The 21,678-nt window shown below is 34.2% G+C and overlaps 1 protein-coding gene across 1 annotated transcript in view; it reads right to left on the minus strand.

Moving 5' to 3' along the window:
• The window catches only part of LOC143241978 (uncharacterized), a 66,117-nt gene that overhangs the window by 11,262 nt on the left and 33,177 nt on the right, over window positions 1-21,678 (minus strand). Inside the window, exons 4-8 of the mRNA XM_076485327.1 lie at window positions 18,136-18,700; window positions 5,931-6,104; window positions 4,783-4,962; window positions 2,561-2,648; window positions 232-356 (exon numbers count right to left, since the gene is read on the minus strand). Coding sequence (XP_076341442.1) covers window positions 232-356; window positions 2,561-2,648; window positions 4,783-4,962; window positions 5,931-6,104; window positions 18,136-18,700 — 1,132 coding nt within the window. The remainder of the gene's footprint in view (window positions 1-231; window positions 357-2,560; window positions 2,649-4,782; window positions 4,963-5,930; window positions 6,105-18,135; window positions 18,701-21,678) is intronic.

Consider the following 21,678-nt stretch of genomic DNA (forward strand, 5'->3'; position numbering starts at 1 on the left):
AAGCATTTCTATCATCAATTAAAACGCATATAAATGATTATTAAAAAGTATACAATGATTTGTAAGACTTTAACATAAGAATTAGGCTTAATTTACAGAACCCAGCCAACTTAGTTTCGTTGACTGTTAAGTGCAGAGTCGTTGTTTTTTCAAATGGTTTCTAAAAAATCATAAAAGAACAAAAGCAAAACGCTGTTCTTGTTTTTGTTGAAAAAAAGCAAACTTTCAAACCTGAACTTGCTGTTCAAGATTATGTCGTCTGTAAATCCATTTTTTCGGAAAAACTGGAGAGTTGAATTTTCACTTCGAACCACCAAAGCGTCATAAGGACCAACTAACGAAGGAGTTTTCAATTTCTATAAAAGGAATCACGTTCTTACTGTTTATTATGCTGTGAAATAATTTCAGAAGTCTTGTGTTTGCTACGCTTATTTGTTTACCCTAAAGATTGGGAGGACACCAATGATATGAAAAAAAACTTCGTGTACTATACAGTAAAACTTAAATGGCTAAATTTGTTTGGCACTACATTACTTCTAAGGTTGTATTTTAAAGCACGTACTTATAACAGATTAACAAATAACGTTGATTTGTCAACTTCAATCAACTTGTTAGATTTTTTTCTAACACGTAAGTTTTGTGAAAAATGGAAATATGGTATTCCTTTGTAATTCTATGTAACCCTACGGACTTGCATTTTTTAACACGTGTATTTTGCAAAGACTTCTAAAGACTGAACAAGTTTGCTTGGTTTGAATTTCGCACAAAGTTACACGAGAACTATCTGTGCTAGCCGTTCCTAATTTAGCAGTGTAAAACTAGAAAGAGAGCAGCTCGTCAACGCCACCCACGACCACCTCTTGGGTTATTCTTTTATCAACGAATAGTGAGATTGATCGTTACATTATAATGCCTCCATGGATGAAACGGAAAGCATGTTTTCGAACCAGGAATCCTCAGATTGCGAGTTTAACGCCTTAACCACCAGGCCATTCTCGAACAAGTAATTTGTTTTATAAGCTAGGTAGCCTAACAGATTCGTTCGCATTCTTACATGTGTACTTTGTGAACGGTGAACAAGAAATATCTGTTAGACGATTTTAGCCATCCTGTTACATTTTACAGTTTAATGATTCAAAGTCATGGATTCGAATCCTCCCCACACCAAACATGCTCACTCTCTTAGCCCTGGGAACGTTATAATGTTCAGTCAATCCCACCATTTGTTGGTAAGAGAGTAGCCCGAGTGTTGGCGATTGGTGGTAATGATTAGTTGCCTTACACTAGAGAAAGCTAGTGCAGATAGTCTTCGTGTAACATTGCGCGAAAAATCGGAAATAATTTAATTAATTACTTAAATAATTAAACCTCACTCAAATTCAAAAGAAAAAGTTCTTCCTTGTGGACCATGAAGATGTAATACCGAGAGTAAAAAGAGTACATATTGTCCTAACACACTTTTGTATTCAGTAACTCGCAAACACTTACTATACAGTTTTTTTCACGTCTCCGCCAATCAGTATCAACTCTGTCAGTGAATATTTTACCTGTTTTACTCACGGTATGTGGGGTATATGTTATTAAAATTATAACACTCTTAATGTGAAGATACTTCGATAATTAACAATGTCACAATGACATTCATATTGGAATACCATTATTGATATTTCTTAATATGTGCATACAAGTCTCTACAGTAGGCTTAACACTCAAACATTCTGTAATTAATGATGATGTACACTGTGTTTATAAATTTTTGTAATTAAACTACATTCGGGACAGCTCAACACCACTGACATTTTTCGAATCGAGTACTCTGTTAGTATTGAAACTAAAATAGAGTTTTTGAAATCAGATTATTGCCACGAAATAATCAGGTTTCTCAGGTAAAGAACTTAGTGTTATCTATATCAAGATGTAATCGTTGATTAAACATAATGACTAGAATCACATAAGCCCCCCGCTAGTACTGCGATATGTCTCGGTGGGCTCAGCAGATAGCCCGATGTGGCTTTGCTATAAGAAAACACACACGCACAGAGAATCACATAATATTTACGGAATGTTTTTTAGATTCATCACACCTTCAAGTATTGTATATTTAAAATAAAATAAAATAATAAGCCAGTAGAAAATATATTGTCAATACCACTGAAAATATTATGCATTTATTTTTAAGTTCACTTTTTTGTTGGGAAAACAAGTAGGTGAAAAAAGTTAGTTATTGAAACAAATCAATTAACACTGCTACTCAGTGGTATTATCTCACCTTTGGCCTGGCATGGCTAGGTGATTAGGGCAAACTTTTCGTAATCTGACGGTTGCGGGTTCGAATCCCCATAATACCAAACATATTCGCCCTTTCAACTGTGGGGCGTTATAATGTACGGTCAATCCCACTGTTCGTTGGTAAAAGAGTAGCCCAAGAGTTAGCGATGGGTGGCGATAACGAGCTGCCTTCTTTCTAGTCTTACACTGCTAAATTAGGGACGGCTAGCGTAGATAGTCCTCGTGTAGATAGTCTTTGCGCAAAATTCAAAATAAGCCAAACCAAACTCACCTTTAAAAGAAAACTTCCTAGACCTCGTTTCCGAAATTTTTTCCGGACAGCTAAGAATGATAGATAGACAATCTTAGCACCAGGGATTCTACACGAAAGAAAAAAAAATGTTTCTTAAAATTTCCGTCATGTCTTTATACATTTAAGTCGTGTAAGTTCAAAGACATTAAAGTTTAGAATAGACACTTAAAACGTTATAATCATTTATCGGTGGTTTGTTGAACGACACGAAAAGTTGCTTGACGGATACATGCACTTTGTGTCGCTGTAACTTATGAAACCGAAATAATGAGATTCGACAATCATTCTTACAACGATACCATGTCCCCCAAAGGCCGTAACCCACCTTTTCCTTTTCTATGGGGAAGCTCCAATTTTTTCTAAGGTAACTGACCCCTATCTTTTTCCTTCAGGGATATGCTCTGAATGTGTTACTCATCCCAATTTACCCGCTGTCTGAGCTGTTGACAATCTATCAGGTTCCTCCGCATCTGCTGTTCCAGTCTTCAGGTACTTGAGGGATGACGCCCCCTGTACGACAGCCAAACCAGAACTTACGATACCATTCATTTTGTTTAGCATGGGAGTCGAGGCAAGGTACCGTGGTGTGGACTGAGATAGCAAAAATATGAAGGTCTGGCGAGAAAAACACAGGATAGACAACCTTCCTGACGAAGACGGACCACGATGACGATAATGGTAAAGGAGCACGAACTGAGGAACCTTAGATCCACGGTCCGGCACTAGATCGGTCTAGTTCCTTTCATAGCGAGAAGCTGACAAAATTTGACAAAGGTTTGCAAATAATAACTTCCTGCTACCTCAGATATGGGTTTTTAGCTTTATAATGCCCCTGCGATTGATATAGTACATTTAACCTACTTTGCAATATTGCGTTTAACAACAGAAAAAAAAACTTCTAATATTCCTTAATTACATCAGTTGATAACAAAATAACATTATAAATATACCGTATACTGAATATAAAGTTCATTTGACGCGATGATAAAAAAACTAGCCATTCTAATTAATGATATAAAAATGCTACAATATTTGTTTTCTCTGAATTTGAACGTTTCTGTAATTGTGATTTAAAAAAGCGCATTTTAAAAATATTCCGTCATTAATAAATGTGTTGCAAACTAATTTATTTTATTTTCAACAAAATTTAAATTAGTTCCTCTAGTGGCAGTAATAAGAACTTAGTGTGTGGTTTGTAGAGTTGTAGCATTATAATATTGGGTTTTTGAACGCTGTGAATGAATCCCTATGGAACTTAACAAACAAAGTTGAGCTTTAATGTTCTGTGTAATAACAAAACACCTTCATTATGAAGCTAGTTTGAGTTCGCTTCCTTTGACAATAATTATGACCGATAGGAATGTTAACCGGAAAATTGTAGCTGGACACCAAAGGATTTTTTATTAACTTTTGTCTAAACTATTTACGCACGAAATTGGTTTGTATGTTATAGTCCTTCTAATAACATAAAAATCACGTAATTAAAATATTATAAATACATTAATTAATCTCACTAATTGTTCCCAAACACTTTCTTGTATTTCGTACGTAAAATGAGTGATTTCACACAATAGTGTTGGTTACTCTTGACGCAGACCCAGCATGACCAGGTGATCAAAGCATTCGATTCGTAATCTGAGGGTCGTTGGTTCGAATCCTCGTCACACCAAACATGTTCGCCTTTTCAGCCGTGGGGACGTTACAATTTGACGGTTAATCCTACTATTCGTTGGTAAAAGAGTAGCCCAAGAGTTGGCGGTGGGTGATGATAACTAGCTGCCTTCCCTCTAGTCTTACATTGAAAAATTAAGGACGGTTAACGCAGATAGCTCTCGTGTAACTTTGCGCGAAATTAAAAAAACAAACAAAACAATACTCTTTACGCCGAATGCTGTAACAGGCGAAAACACAAATTATCTCTGGATGGTGAGTTTTGTTCAAGTCGATAATGTTCACAAGACTGAAATGTTCTACAAAACGTTTTTATTTTCTGTTGTTATTAATAAAATGATCGTGTATTAGTCGTATAGACAATTATTTTCTTAAATTAACTCTAGTACCTACCTAGTAATGTCTAGTTCACTCTAGTAACTACGTGATCAAAATGAGCTTTCAGTGTTATCTGTAAAGGAAAATAATTACGTTGGATTCGCAACAAGACAATACAGTTTAAGGAAAAGGAAAAAAAAAAAAAAAAACACCTGTAATTTTTCTGGAAGGTGGCGCTAGCAATGAGCTTATGTTCCATTCCGACTTGCGTTGGTCGTAAAAAACCCATCTCTATGGATGTTATTCGCTCCTTTCTTCTGGCTGCTACTGCTCTCAGGAAGGCTTCAAGGCCTCGTGACGCATCATCACCATCTTCCTCGTCTTCCATGTCACTACGTATAGAGTGCTATTAGATAGTGAAGAGGATATTTTCGTTTGGATAATTTTATTCGGACACTTAAACTACTGGAAATTTCTATACCTGTCGTGGACAGAGCACAAGTAGCCTGTTTCAACTTCAAGCAAACAAATCTATTAGGACTGTTATGTAAAAACTAATAAACCTATCGTAGTTGAGTGATAAGGTTATCGTGGGTTTTATTGTTAGTCTACCTCCCCTTCTTACCTTCTTAATACAGCCTTCCTCTTTGCAAAGTGCTGAGGTAAAAACAGCTTTTGGAAAATCTAAGTTCATTTTCAATTAGGAAAATAACAAAATGCTAACTAAAACTGCATGTCAAAAATATAAAAAAAACACACAAAGAATCAGTTCAAGGATGGCTAATTAAAAATCAACAAGTCTGGTTTATTCGAAAACTTCTCTTAAACCTATAAACAGCCTTCGTTCCTCATTAGCATATAAACTGTGCTTATTACGTCACAAATTGTAAATCCCTTTCTTTAATTTTGAAATTTGACATAGAAAATAATTACTAATCAAACCTTCTTTCAAGTACCTGTAGGAAATATTATTAGATGTAGATCGCTTTCTAGGTTCGCCAAATTATCAAATATATATATATACTTTTCATATTCACTGAATTTTCAAACATGTATAAAAATACTTTCCATACTGACAATTGTAAAACGATCGTCTGAGTTACTGACCTACGTCTTTTAGGAGCTCTTGGCTCACATGTCAGATTCAGTTCCTGTTCTGAACTTGTTGATTTATGAATCAAATGTCTCCATTCGACAGTAATGTGTATGCATACAACAAACATTAAAATTATTTTAAACATCGATTCAACTGTCACTTTTAGAGTTGTACTCAGAAGCTTTAACTCGTATGTTAAACATTAAGCTAACTAAAACTGATCGACATTTCATATGGACAAACCTGGTAAAGCTCGTAACTCACCTGTCCGATGTAGAAATCTCTCCAGAGTCACTGAAGATGTCAGAGAAGGGTGACTCCGTAGATGTTTCCAGGTCAGATTTCACGTTATCACACAGTCCTAAATAATACTTCCTGTTGTTTCTGGAACCGAAATGCGATATTTTCCAACCTGTCTCGTCTTCTTCATTTCTCTTTCTGATGAAGAGACAAAAACCTCTTTCAGTTATATCTACGTCTCTGTAACGAATCGATATATTTTTATGGCGTTCAATACTGCCTTTGTGATTACTGTCGTATAAATAATACACGTCATGTTTATAAGAGGTCTTATTGTATTTATTTGATTCAAGCTATTCAAACTGTGTTGATGAGCCTTGAATAAGCCAAACTGTAGTCGCAGCAGAGCATGAAGCCAACCAGAAAATCTCTGATTCAGAGATTATATATTCGATTTTACCTTTGGCGGAAATGGGGAAAAAAAGATCTGTAGCCAGTTAACCAGCTCTGTAATATTGAATAATAAATCAAGCCTAATAACATAATATTATTCACACACTTCAGATTGATATACTGTGAATTACAAAGGACTTTAAAATATTATAATGCTATATTTTCTTTTTTTCTTCCATTGTGTTGAACAAAGTGCGACTTGTTTTCCTATTCTAATAAAATTCTGTCAGTAAAGATGCATAATTATTTGTGAAAATAAATGCACTTCTGTTATTTATTTTCTCATTACATGTGATTTTATTCTGTTAATAAACATACAAGAACAAGAAAGAATACCAGTTTGAGCTCCTTTATATTCCACGATATTAATACAAGTTTTAGTTTTAAATTCGACCGTGTTATCAAATGTACAACAAAAGAACTGAATTAGTTTGACTTCCGTTTTGTAGACTCTCAGCATTAGCTGATGTTTTAAGTTTGGCCGTTTCGGAACAACTAGTATGTCATAATTCAAATAACCAAACTGTTTATCTTTTAGAACTATAATCTTCGATATAACCACCTACATGTTGTTCTACGAAAATCACCAGTAAAAAGTGACACACAAGTAGTATTTAAAGGCTACGAAGCACCCGTCGTAACTCTTACGAACCTACAAGTTCGTACTGTAATCTTTCAGATTATGTACGATCGTTATGTCTTACGTAGTGCTTCACTTTAGTTTTCACAGCTTAGTTACGCATTACCTTTATTTCGCCTGAAAATTCACAGATATGACATACACTACCCTAGAGAGTCTTTATAGTTTGGAGAGACTCGATGCTTCCATCATTTGAAACTTCAGATATACAGTCGTGACTAAACGGGGAAAAGTGACACTATGTGCAAATATATACAAGTAAATCGAGGAACTTGTTTTTTTTTTTCTATCTACAAGTAGATTTTATCTCATTTTGTCTGAGTATTCGTGTTTATCATATCCAGAACATTTACTTAGAGTTTTTGTAAATCTCTAGTACGTATACTTGACGTGTGTTGTTGTCAGAATTATCGCTACATGATAAGAGGAAGACTTATACAGAGGGAGAAGAGCTCGTTTGTATTGATAGTACAGGGTGTTTAGAAAGTCACTGTGCAGTTTTGTAATCACATGTCTATTCAGTCTATTTCAAGCCAGCAACTGATAGCGGTGTTTAGAAACAAAATAAGAAGAATCCAGGCCTGTATTGATGCCAACGGGGGGTCACTTTCAACATTGTTTATAATTGTCATTCATACTTACCTCCTGTACTCTATATTGAAACATGTCTGTTAATAAATATATAAGTGCACAGTGACTTTCCGAACACCCTGTACGTGGTTATTCTCAATCGTTGCATTACTTCCTACTATGTAAAACCAAACAGTTAAGGGATACGTCAGGCTTAATGTGATTTACTTTAACTGATGCAACAAACGTCTTCCTATAAGAATCAGGGAACAATAAACGTACAATGTCATATTGAACCACTTAGTTAGTAGAAAAATTAGCATAGTTATTCCTTGCATTTCTACATTTAGTTTAATGTATGTACGCATACAAGTATTTCCACAAATTACAAGTTTCTCGATTTACTTGTATATTTTCACACCGCGTCACTTTTCCCCGCAACGTTTAGCCTGAATATCGATCGGGACGCTGAACTGCTAGAGGCATAGAATCGTTCCAAACTATAAATTCGGTGATTTACTGTTCCTATCCCGTTGCTGGAAGAACTTAAACCACACATTGGCGATGTGGTACGTTATGATAGTTACGTACCATGATTGATCTCAAATGAGCCTACAATTTATTGTATGACGTATTGCGATTTAAAATAGTCTAAAACTGAGTTAAATGTAATTTAAATTTAAAAATTAATTAAGTCTATACGTATCCAATTTATTATATTTACCAACAAGATTGATACACAGTTTTCTCTCTAAATACGAATATATTTTAACATACAAACAATAATACAATTTATAATAACGGTTATTACAAATAGTTACTACAAACAATGATTTACGTACAAAAGTTTTAAAAACTTGCAAATAATAATGAGTTTTCTATCCGATCTGGCACTTTCTTCATATTATTTAGCAAGAGTTTACGACAAGCGAATTAATTCAGAGTTGATACAAGTACAATTCGCTTAAAGGGGAGCTAGCTAGCTCTTCGTAATCACACCTGAATTTTTTTTACGACTGAAGTTACGACCATAAAAATTCTAATGTCCGAAGTGAATACACTGAAGTTAAATATCTTATAATGTTCAAAATCTATAAATGTTCCTGGTCAAACATCTAAAGTTCCCGATTAATAATTCTTAATCACAGTTATAGTTTGTAAGGTTCACAGTATACCAAATATAGCAAACCAACAATATATACTGTCTCTTTGCGCGTTGCGTTGAATACCTTTTATAAACGTTAGGCGAGATTCTAGAAATTTCTGCTGAAACAACAATACTTGCATAGGCCAGTGCTTTCGTACACGCGTATATTGTTGATTTTTACACTTGAGAATCTTCTACAATTTTAGTGACCACGCGGTAATTTTACAACACACATTTAATAGAGTAAATTATACGCATATCTAAATTTTTAAATTTAGCTACACAAACGTCGATATTAAAATAAATATACAATAGTAAATCCGTCATAAAAGTGACGGTTAAATCCCACTCTTCGGTTAGACAAGAGTAGTCTAAGTGTTCGCTAGGGCCGCTGTTGAATAACTTCCTTCCTTCCTTTCTCGTCAGTCAGGCTCTTCATTGACTCAGCGGTAAATCTGCGAACTTGTAACGCTAAAAGCCGGAATTCAATAATCGTGGTGAGCAAAGCACAGATATCCTATTGTGTAACTTTGTACTTAAATGCAAATAAACAAACTAGTCTATTATTTCCAAGAGGTTCAGAAAAATAGGGTTGTTACAAAACTGGTACGAATAAATAGTAAATGCATCACGTGCACATGGCCACGAAACAACGATATCATTATACTAATATATCTAGCATCACTTTCCAAAACCAGGTATGTAAGCAAAAACAAATGATCTTTATGGCATCATTGTAACTGACTAAAAGCAATTTTTATGTTCATCTTATCATTACTACTAGTGTGTTCATCTTATCATTACTACTCGTGTGTTCATCTTATCATTACTACTCGTATGTTCATCTTATCATCAAAATCAGATGTAAATTAAAACTACTGTACTCGGGAAGCTAAGAAAAATTCACTTTACCTTTTCGTCAGAACTCCCGGAAGCTAGTTTTAAGCAGGCTTCCATTTCATCAAAGTTTTGAGGCTGTTGTCTTTAAGTATTGGGTTGAGGAATAATTCGTGAGCGTTTTTTCAAGTTAAACAAATATATTCATAAATGAAACGCTTTCGCAAAATATTTCATGTCATTTGGTAGATAATTTTTTGCTATAATAGATGGTGTGTTTGATTTTCATATGTCTTTAATTTTTGCTTTCATTCTCAGCTCATTAAATGGAATGTCAAGTGGACAAAATCGAGCATTTTCGACACCATCTGCTTTTCGCATTTAATTTCTTGCAATTTAGTTTAAAACAATGCATACTATATACCTAGGTATTACATGAAATAAAGTATCATAATAAATGTTTTGGGTGTAATGTGTTCATGCATTGAAGTATTGTATAGCCTTGCATGTAATGCTTGAATGAAATTATTTAAAAACGCTCACGAATTATTCCTCAACCTAATATTTACTTTTATACCGTTTTAAAAATAATCAGAATTTTTCATTGTTTCCAATACACTTGAAAATGCATTAAGTATATTTACTTAAACTTTGAAACCCGTGTAGCTTACTTGAGCGCTGAGCTTGAAGTCTTTAGATTACAGTATAAAATAAAATACTTGACTCGGTGTGAAGCAACAACCAGTTAATCTTTATTACTGATCGTTCAAGTAATTATCCGACGGTCCACAGACAACATGTCAACTTGTTTGTGTTACTGAGTGCATTTAGAGTTTGTCAATTTGAGTACTCTTGTGAGTGTTTGTGTACAAATAGAGTATTTAAACAAAGTGCCAATTTGTTTGTATCTCTTGTGCATTTAAACGCCCTATCAACTTGTGTAACCCTGTGAGTACAGATAGTGTTTACATAAACAACGTGTCAACTTGTTTGTTCCTCTGAGCGTGAACAAACAACATAAATTTAACTCCTTAAACCCGAGTAGCTACTGCCAAAGTTCGGCGAAAAAATTCAGTTTACCTATCGAGGGTAATAACGTCCGATGCATATATGTCTCTTTGGTTGAAAACTAATCCAAACTACGCTATTTTCCACCTTCTATAAACAAACAGAAATTTACGTGAAGCATTGTCATTTGTTTCAGCAATTGTTTCAGATTAACAATCTGTGTTTGGAATCGACTTTTTTCAGAGCTTTCTTCTGAACTTTGACAATTTGATTACATCGGTCGTAAAACAAAGATGGCGAGTATAAAGATGTCACCCTAACGCTTTACTGCTGAACAAGTAATGAATCTGTTCCACCAGTTAGATGATTGATGGACTGATGGCACTGGTGATTTTGATCTTCTACTCAACTTTAGAAGAAACTTCAGCGATAAAACCAAATCAGGACCCAGTACCAGTTTTTTTCAGTTAAGTGGTTAGAGAACGACAACACCCCAGTCAGTGGTACAAAGAGGCCATGAAAGCAAATTTCAGCCTGATCCACCTCTTATATCTACCAGATCCAGATATGATGATTTGGCTGAGATGGATCTGAGAGATAAGTCAACCACAAGTAATCATTTTGCGTTTTTGCCCAAGAACAAACGTGATTTCGGTGTACATGCTGACATCATTGTATATTAACTCAATGTGATTCTGGTGTACACGCTGACATCAGTAATAACTCGACGTGATCCTGGTGTGCACGCTGGCTTCAGTGATAACTCAACGCCCCTCGACTGTTTCAGAGTTCTCTCTACACATAATGTAAGTAACCTCTCATCACTGCTAATAACGAGTACGTCAAAACCGAAGCAGATTATTTCGTTTCTGATCCTGGGTTATTAAACCTAAATCCCTACCATGATCGGTGAAAATAGAGGTATTTGAACTGAGCTTTCTTTAACCACTATGAGCTTCGGAAGATTCTTGGGAGTATAAAATCGATGGGCATCGACAAACAACATAATATTTGAGATCATCCACCAGTCTCTCCACACATCCTCTCATATTCATATGTTCAACAGGGAAAGGTATAAAGCAATTTACTCAGTAATGCTTCATGTAATTTACCTCTGATGCTGTAGGGAAAAAGACAATTAAGAAAACTGGCATATTATAAGATAAGGTGATAGTTACACAGGCCTGCAAATTTAAACTTTATACAAGTTATTTTGATTTTAATGACGGATTTTATATAATTCAGTTTTTCAGAGTTTCAAAATAATATTCATTTGTTTCTATCGCGTAAAGATTTTTTTATTTTTACAAATCGGGAAGAAAAACTCCTACTTTGATGAAATTATTCTTTCATTTACTATGATAAAGTTTTTATTATTATTACGTTTGTTACGGTTGGGTTCTAGAACGATTGATGAGACTCGCATCGCGATTGGTCTAGAGAAATTTATAGGCAGTGGTTGTCAACATTTTAAACACAACAAAATGTGACTTTATTTCAATGAAAATGATTCACTTATGTAAAAAACATTTGACATTCTGTAAAAAATATGTACATAATGGAGAAAAATGGATATTCTTTTTGGATTCAGTGAACAGGAATTACTGTAGAACATGTAACAATTTCACGACAATAAAACCATCACAAGTCTGAGTTATTAAAACATCAGATCAGAAAACGCATTCCGGTAGAACGCACAAAAACTACTGGTTAAAAGTTAACTAGCCCTCTAAGTGTACACAAACAAATTGATTGTTTCTTTAAGTATGTACTAGTGATGTCTAAACCTGAAATGTGAACTTCGGTGAGCTCCTGAACGTGTAGAAACAAATGTCCATTGTTTATTTCAGTTGTCATGGAGACAATTTAATTAAAATCATACCAATAAACCATACGCAAACCAGAATGCGCTATATCGTATCAGCAATAGTTTAAGCTCCAGTGACGGTGTAATATAATAATACTTAAAAACCAGGTTTTGATACCCGTGGCGGCACAGCATAGATAGCCTATTATGTAGCTTTGCGCTTAACAGTAAGCAAACAACAGTAAAAAAATATTAACTAAAAATAACGTTATCTCCACTAGTGTCTTCTAGTTAACGAAATTAAAACTTATTAAAAAAAACATTTTAAAATAGTGGTTATTGAAAAATTGTTGTTTCTGTTCGGGAAAACACTTTTTCAGTATTCCATCCACTATCACTGCAGCAGAACCAATCAACTGATGAACAGAGTGAAGTCCCACGCTGGTAGGTATATCGGTAAGTCTACGGATTTGCATCGCTAAAATCAGGGGCTCAATTCCCCTCGATGAACTCAGCAGATAGCCCGATGTGGCTTTGCTATAAGAAAACACACGTATACAAACAGAGAATGTGTGTGTATATATATATATATATATAATATAGTTAGAATTTTCCATTCGCTCCACCGAGGGTTTGCACTAGTTCATATAAATTAAAAGGTTTGTTTGTCTGTTTATTTGCTCTTTAACATCCGCTGTTTATCAAAAAGGAAATGTAATTTGATTGATATATATTGGAAATATTGCACAAAAATACTGTTCATGTTCAGGTAGCCTGAATTTGTTGTCCTTACAATATCGCTGAACAAAGCGAAGCCGATTAATTATGTGGTCAAATTCCAACACAGTTTGCTGTAACACTGTTTGTATTTATTGTCAAAAACGTTTAAAAAAATACCGGAACGTCGCTCCGGTACGTTATTTTACGATTCGAGAACAAATCTAACTGAAGGTTACAACTTGTGCAAATAGAATATTAAGTGAAACTTTACTGTAATTTAATGTTACGATGGTAACTAGTTATTTAAATAGTTTAAATATAAAGTAAAAAAAAAAACAAAGTACATGATCAAACTACAAGAAATTTAAATGATATATATTTATATAATGACTTGACGGACAACATCAAACATGATATTTATCAGGGAATTAAAACCTGTATTTCAATAATAATATTTTGACCTATTTTTAATTGTTCACTACTGAGAAATTACACCTTTCCCAGATTGTAGCCTGTAAATGTAACCCTAACTGCTGGAGACTTTTTACAAGATACCTTATTGTTTAAATGTCGAAAGTCGGCATAATATTGTAAAAAAAACAACAAGAAAAACAATAGACCTAATCACGGTTATTTATATATATAAACTTTAACTGGATATGTTCTTGGTTTTTTTCTTCACTTCCTCTAAATTTGTAGAATTCGGCTAGAAATTAAAGATGTGTGAAAATAGAATTTCGCATCTATCTTTTGTTTCCTTCACATAGCTGTTCAGAAACATGCATTTTGTATAAAGTAAAATATAGCGACAATAGCGATAACAGATGACTCAGCATTTATTTCATATTAACTTTCTCATCTGATACTAATAGAACCAAAAATATCAAAACTATTTTTCAGGTTAATATCATGCAACAAAACTCGTATTCATAATTATGAAAAATGAGTAATGGTATAACCACGAGATTTAAAAATATAACACTACGTAACACAAATTATGTTCCTGAATAGTATGTGTTATCTCTTAACTGCTTATGTTGTATAAGTACAGAAAATGGCCATTATTCAATTAAAACTTTAATTTTGTGACCTGGATAATGAAATTAACCTATTTTCTATGTAAAAACAGGCAAATTTGGACATTTTAATTTACACAAGGTCTGAATAAAACAATATATGAATCAAGATTTACATGTATTTATAATAAAGTTGTACAAAAGTGTTTAGAAGTGAGTAGTTTTTCGAGATTTGCGACAGTAAGGTAAATCACTTTCACGTATGAGCCCCCAAATATAGTCTCCCATCATGTTTTCGTTATGTGCTACCAGGTCACAAAAGCAAAGTTTGAAGAGAAAAATAGGTCTTTTCTATTTACTTTAGGCATAACCAATTGGGAAATAACACTTCCTGTCCAGAAACAAGTAAAAGTAAAAATTTTGTTACATAGTGTTATTGATAAAGCTATAACGTGGTACAGACACAGAAATGAAATGTTTGGATAGTACAAAAACACTAACTGAAAAAAATATTGAGTGTCTGATATTTTTAACCCTGAAATTATCGACTTTCGTGTCAATGTCTACGTTGAGAAATCAAGAATTGTTCTTTTAAAGAAATGATCAAACCGATTGAGTGAAACACTGACTTTATACATATAAGCTCCATAAACTGCTTCAACAGTAACTAGCGTGATTAACTGAAGTGTTGACAGTATTTATGTGAACATGTTCTCGTGTGGTTCGTGCGTTATTAAGAACCTAGTAATCGAAGGCTTTGATAGACAAATGGTTTAGAAATAAATGTTTGGAAAAACCTTTGAGGGTTGACATGGACTTCATTTTTTGTAATGATGTTAGAGAGAAATATGACAGTTAGAGTTTGATAAATCTGTTTGAAGCCATTATAAACGTGGTAGATTGTTGTACATAAGAAGTTGGTAAGTGAAGTGAAGTACAATCAAATCTGACTTTGAAGCCTGATAGGTCTTTTTATCAGTTGTTGACGGTTATACAAAATGTTCGCGAAGTTATTTCTTAGCATATTCACTGTTCTTAAAAAAGTTATTAAAAAAGCAAGAAGCTATAGATTATGAAGAAAACAAGTTGCTCGCGAGTGTAGAGGTATATAAATAGCGAGCTCCCCCCATTGGCACAGTGGTATATCTGTGGACTTCCCCCCTTCGGTAAATCTTCGGATTTACAAACCTAAAATCGAGAGTTCGATTCCCCTCGGTGAACACAACAGATAGTCCGATGTGGATTTGCTATAAGAAAAACACGTACTCGTATATGTTGACTTGTATCACTAGAAACCGGGTTTCGATATCCATGATGGGCAGAACACACATAGCCCAATGTGTAGCTTTGTGCTTAACTACAAACAAACCACATAAATATTAGCAACTTTAATGCAATAAAGTGATCTTACAGTTTACTGTTTGTAACTAGTTTCGTTTCGTTTCTAATTTTAAAAAAGTCACTTTTATACGAAAATAAAACTGTTTTGTTGGCGAACGTTTAGTCATTTTCACAAAGTGAAGTTGTCAATATTCTTTAAGGAGCTGCACGTATTTTCATCTTCTGCCCTGAAGCTTGTCATTTGACTTTCTAGTGCTTATCTTAACCAATAATAAGATTATTAAATTGACCCACGAAAACTTGAATAAAACCTTCTCTCAAACTTTTCTCTTTCACTAGTACGACGTTTGTAAACTAAGTAGTTGTGTTTTTTTTAAACAGTCAAGTACTTCTGGTCGACTTGTAGTTTTTGCTGGCGATACACTCCAAATGATGAGTAGATCGTGTAGATATACGGGTCGTCTTGATCATGATAAATTAAGATAGTAATTTGGGACACACCTATTTAACTTACGGAAACTGTAGCACCAGTCGATCTTTATCACTGAGTTTTACAGGGCAGACCCATAATGCATTTTACCTTAAAATTGCGTGATATTCAAAGTTGTAATAAACTGCAGATTTAGCCTTTTATATCTGCGACGAGATAAGCTTTCAGCATACAAATAAAATAGTTAGGCTATCTTTTGTTTCCATCGCGAGAATCGAACCCTGGATTTTACTGTTGTAAGTTCATAAGCTGAGCAATATCCCACTGAGAAGGAGGAGGGGTAGGATTATCAGCAACAAATCAAAAAATGGCGCCAGTGTTTCAACTAAACATTTCAAAATCGAAGATATTTTATTACAACTTGCCCTTTTCCTTTCATGTTATATCATATGGTAATGACTTCCATAAATGTCATTAGCTCAAAAACAAAAATCTATTAAATCAATAGCGCGGATATGCAATAATAAAGTGGCAAAGTAAATTTCGCTGATATCTAAAACAAAGATGATTTGACAGCAGCTAATCTTTCAATTGGTTACTCAGCTAAAGTATTTTAATATTTAAATATTACATATCGAAACTCTCAAACTTACTTTTCTTTACTTAATGAAAGAATATAATAGATAGCGTGGCAATTATAAACTGTTTGGTTATTCCCTTACATAGAAATCAACGACATACATCTTCAACGGTCCGATGTTTCTACATGAATAATTACTTGTTTCGAATGATAGATGTCAGTGTAAAACATTAAATGTGATTATAGTTTGGTTAATGATCACATTTACCTCTAATACACGTTATCCGCACATGTCAACTCTGAAAACGTGACGCTCGTGAGTAGTTTGTTTCGTTTTTAATTTCGCGCAAAGCTACATGAGGGCTATCTGCTCTGGCCGTCCCTAATTTAGCAGTGTAAGACTAGAGCAGCTAGTCATCACCACCCACCGCCAACTCTTGGGTTACCTTTTACCAACGAATAGTTGAACTGATCGTAACATACATCGTTACATAATGTATATATGTATATATAATAACACCTTTCTGTCAAAATATATCTAAATATTTAGTTGTAGAAGATGGGGGCCCTAGTGTTTAATTTTTAAACACGATTTAACTTGCTCAGTGTAGCCAATGATACTCTGTAACGGGTGCTATTAACGGTGTTGGGAAGGCTCGATAGTACCTGATTTTTAGTTTTTGCAATAGAAGTTAAAACTGAATGAATAAACAAATTCGTAGGCCCATAATATATAAATACAATCTCAAATGAAAAATGAATCATGCTGAGGGGTCATGTCACATGTTAAACGGGTGCGCAGAACAGTGCATGTAACATCATCATCATTTCAAGTTCCTTTTAATCTTAATTTATCTCGAAAAAGTTGTTTAAATGATCAACTGAAAGAAAATCTTTTTTTAACAAAAGAATGAACTGAATAAAAAGTAAAGTTATTTTTTTACATTGACTTCAAATATTATTATAACAATAAAACCTTAAATATTATTATAACAATAAAACTTCAAATATTATTGTAACACAATAAAGCTTTATTATGGTAAGAATAAAACTTGAAATATTATTGTAACACGATAAAATTCTAAATATTTTTATAATAATAAATGATCAAATATTATTATAACATAATAAAAGTTCAATGTAACCCTGGTTGTTACAGAAAGCCCATGCTGTAAGTGAGTGTTTAGATGAATAATGTTATGTGTATATAATAGAAAAAGTAGAAGGTAATTTATAACCACAGTCTCACGCAGACCCGGCATGGCCAAGTTGTGTTAAGGCGTTCGACTCGTTCGAATCCCGGTCGCACCAAACATGCTCGCCCTCCCAGCCGTGGGGATGTTATAATGTGATGGTCAATCCCACTATTCGTTGGTAAAAGAGTAGCCCAAGAGTTGACGGTGGGTGGTGATGACTAGTTGCCTTCCCTAGTCTTACACTGCTAAATTAGGGACGGCTAGCGCAGATAGCCCTCGAGTAGCTTTGCGCGTAAAACAAAAACAAACAAAACGGTCTCAATCTCTTGGTTAACTGATTGAATTATGGCTGTATGAATTCTGATAAAAGTGTACCGGAAGTAAAAAATGCGACATTTTATTGCATAAACTGTCTTCTCTCTCTCCCATGTACACACAGAATATAACTCTTTAACTAAGATTTATGTTAAGATAATTTACGTACTTGGGAACCCAATGTAGCCATTCCTTATCTGAGCCTTCGGTGCCCTCAGTCTTGATCGGTGTGGATTGGTCATCATGGTTAGTACTGTCCGATAGTAGATTCGGGGTGATGGACGTATCCACGTACAAATGTTCTCTATCAGAATTCGAGTCTCTCTTGGTCACGTGCTGAGCATCACGTTCATCAACTGACTCTGTAACCTGTTGAAATAAATTGGAATCAGTAGCATCTGAGTTTTCCTTTCCATTGTATTTTTGTTCTACCAAAGCGTCAACATTCGAAATGTCATTTGTTTTCTTGGGTATTTTGTTCAAAAGCGATTCGTTGTTGATTTGTTCTTGTGGTTGTTCAGTCGTTACAGTTACCTCAGCGTCTGTCACTTGTTGGTTCTGTTTATTGAGTATGTTGACGTGTTTTGGTGGGTCTTTGTGATGCTCACTTGGCAATGTTTCGTTGTTTAAAGAAAGTTGGCTTTCTCGCGGATGCTGTCTCCATGGGGATAAGTTTCTCCTTAAGTTATCTTGCTCCTCGTTTTGGTGGAGTCTTAGAGGATTGTTGTTGATTTCTGTAAAATAAACGACAACAAAAAAAAACTGATGCGTGTGGAAAATATTTGCTATGGCAGGTTTTTAATATTAACGTTACACATATTTTATGAAATATTAGCATTTAGTGCGTTTTAAGTAAGGAATATGTAAGATATAATAGGTTTATTACACTCAAACATCCATACTACCACATTTTAAATCCAACCTAAAACATGTTCTGTCGAAGAGTGAACTACATGTTGTAAGAAACGTTTCTTAAAGACAAATTCTCACATGTTGGTTATACCGGGCGGGAAACTAAGCTTATTACATTTGAAAACTTTCCATATTACTTAGCTTAACTTATATTATGATTTTATATTAAGGCTCCTATACAATTTGAATGAACTGAACAAATTCCAGTAGTTATATTTCTGTATTAGTCACCATAAACCTACATTTAGCACTATTTGTAGCTCTCCAGGTTGAAAATCATGTATTTTGCTATTTTCATTCTAAATACTGTCTTTCTACATTGTTTTCTTGCACTAACTAAAGTGTTTCCAATTTTTGCTCTTTGGTGAGTTAACGGAACTTGCCTTCTGGCTTTCTACCTCCAGCAAAATCGCTCATGTGATCTGCATATGATGAAAGGTTTTCCAATCTTTAAATTAAAATCAGGAGAAAAATTGTGACATTTTCCATGTTATTTGTTTCAATTAAAGTTGATCATTTTCCTGGTTTACCAAATGCTTTACTCGAAGCTTACGTCATACATTCTAACGTTTCTTATGATGATGCAGTTGGTGATTGTTCAATAATGACTTTTGTCAAGGATCGCTTTATTGTAGGTCTGTTTTTTTTATTGAGATTTAAAGTTACATGGCAAAACTCATTGCTTTGCATTGGATATGTTCCTGGAAAATACAAACAACTCCGAAATCCATTTTGATGTGTGCTTGTTAAAGAATTCTTCGTTCGGTGTGGTTATGAACATTCTGTTTCTAGTTTTTGTATTATTCAATTAAGACATATTGTCACCATTGGGTTCTGTAGAAACCAAGCAATGAACTGGCTCAACTTATGGCTAAACAGGCCCGTATTTCGAAAATAGTTACTCATATCCAAAGCTCAGTTGCTCAAAACTTTAATGACTTTACGAACCCATTTGGTTAAAGGTTGTCAATTATAAGGTATCAGGTATACTTCAGCTGTCTGGCTTTATACTGATTAACTTAGAAACAAATGGAAATGTTTTAACTCATCTCCGTATAGGTTATTGTAGTTCAAATGCTACTCCATTCTGTTCTAAAGATTTACCTAAGGCGCAGAACACATCATTTTATTTTAAAATTAAAATGGAAACAACCTTTAAAATACAAAACTAAAACTTTTTTTTGGCTGACGGCCAAAATTAGGATACTACATGTTTAAATAATGGGTCTTTTATATTTGTGATGTTAGGTAACTGTGTGGGTGTGTGTGTTTTCTTATAGCAAAGCCACAGCGGGCTATCTGCTGAGCCCACCGACAGGAATCGAACCCCTGATTTTAGCATTATCGCTGTACTAGCGGGGAGCGTGTTAGGTAACTAAAGCTATCGAAACATTTAGAAGATTTTCATTTTAGCCGTTGGCTAAATAAATAAACGTTTCATTAAGCATTTCAAACGTTCATCTAACTTTTAATTTTATAGTTTGTTGCACTGGTTACCTTGATTGAATTTAGAAACATTTTACACCCTTATATTATTATCCATGTTTTAAAATCTATTCACAAAATTTACTTAAGTTTCGTTTTATAATTTTCTTGCTCGGGACAAACAATCTGTTTTGGGTGATCTTTATTATTCCTGTATATCTATCGTCTTATCTTTCTTTGAGCAGAATTTAAAGTGGTGCCTTTACATTTACACCATGTGCGAGGTTTACAGATCAGAAAAAATGTGTATCTGGTATACTTTATATAACCACCAAAATAACCATCATCTCAACATCTTTATGCTAAGTTACTTATTAATAAATATTTCTAAATATTTCTTTTTATTACAGTTTAAATTTCCAAACCTGGAACCTAAAATACAATAATAACCATAACTTGGAATGTTTATGTTATAAAAGATGAGAAAGGTTCACGTACAAAAGAAATCTGTACGAAGTTATTTTCTATTCCTAGAAACAAATAAACTAGATAAACAATATTTCCTGCCATCAGTACAGCTAGATTTAGACTTAGAGTCCAGAGCTCAGTTGACATATTAAATTTATTTTATGCTTAAGTAATATGGATAACTGAGTAAAACTGGAAAACTAGGTGAGGTCATACTTTACTTAATGAAAAACCAAATATCGAATTAATGTTTGGTCACTTTAAGTCATCGACATCTAGCACAAAACGTAATATAAACATGCGACTTACTTCATGGAGGTACTACACAAGATACTACTTGACTACATCTTAATCCACGGGTATCCAACGTACAATTACATTTTCATGAGCAATACACGTATTTTTAATTTAAAATCAAATGAACGTGAAGCTTACAAGTATAAGATATAATGTAGGGTCACTTTAATATTAAAGTATTAACATGAAATATAAAATATGCTTTACCTTATGAATTCTCAAGAACTACACTACGTGGCCAAAACTATCTGGACACCCCTTCTAATTAGTGGTTTCGGCTACACCCACTGCTAACAGGTGCATAAAATCAAGCGTACAGCCATGCAGTCTCCAAAGACAAACACAGGCAGTAGAATGGGTCGTACTGAAGAGTTCAGTAACTTTCAACGTGGCACTGTCTTAACATGCCACCTTTCCAACAAGTTAGTTCGTCAAATTTCTGCCCTGCTAGAGCTACACCGGTCAACTTTAAGTGCTGTTATTGCAAAGTGAAAAAGTTTAAGAGCAACAACAGAGAAGATAGGACACAAAAGCTTACAGAACAAGACCACCAGAGTGCATAAAAATCGTCTGTCCACAGCTGCGACACTCACTACAGAGTTCAGTTCCA

The sequence above is a fragment of the Tachypleus tridentatus genome, chromosome 2 (assembly GCF_004210375.1).
Source record: "Tachypleus tridentatus isolate NWPU-2018 chromosome 2, ASM421037v1, whole genome shotgun sequence".
NCBI classification, from domain to species: domain Eukaryota; kingdom Metazoa; phylum Arthropoda; class Merostomata; order Xiphosura; family Limulidae; genus Tachypleus; species Tachypleus tridentatus.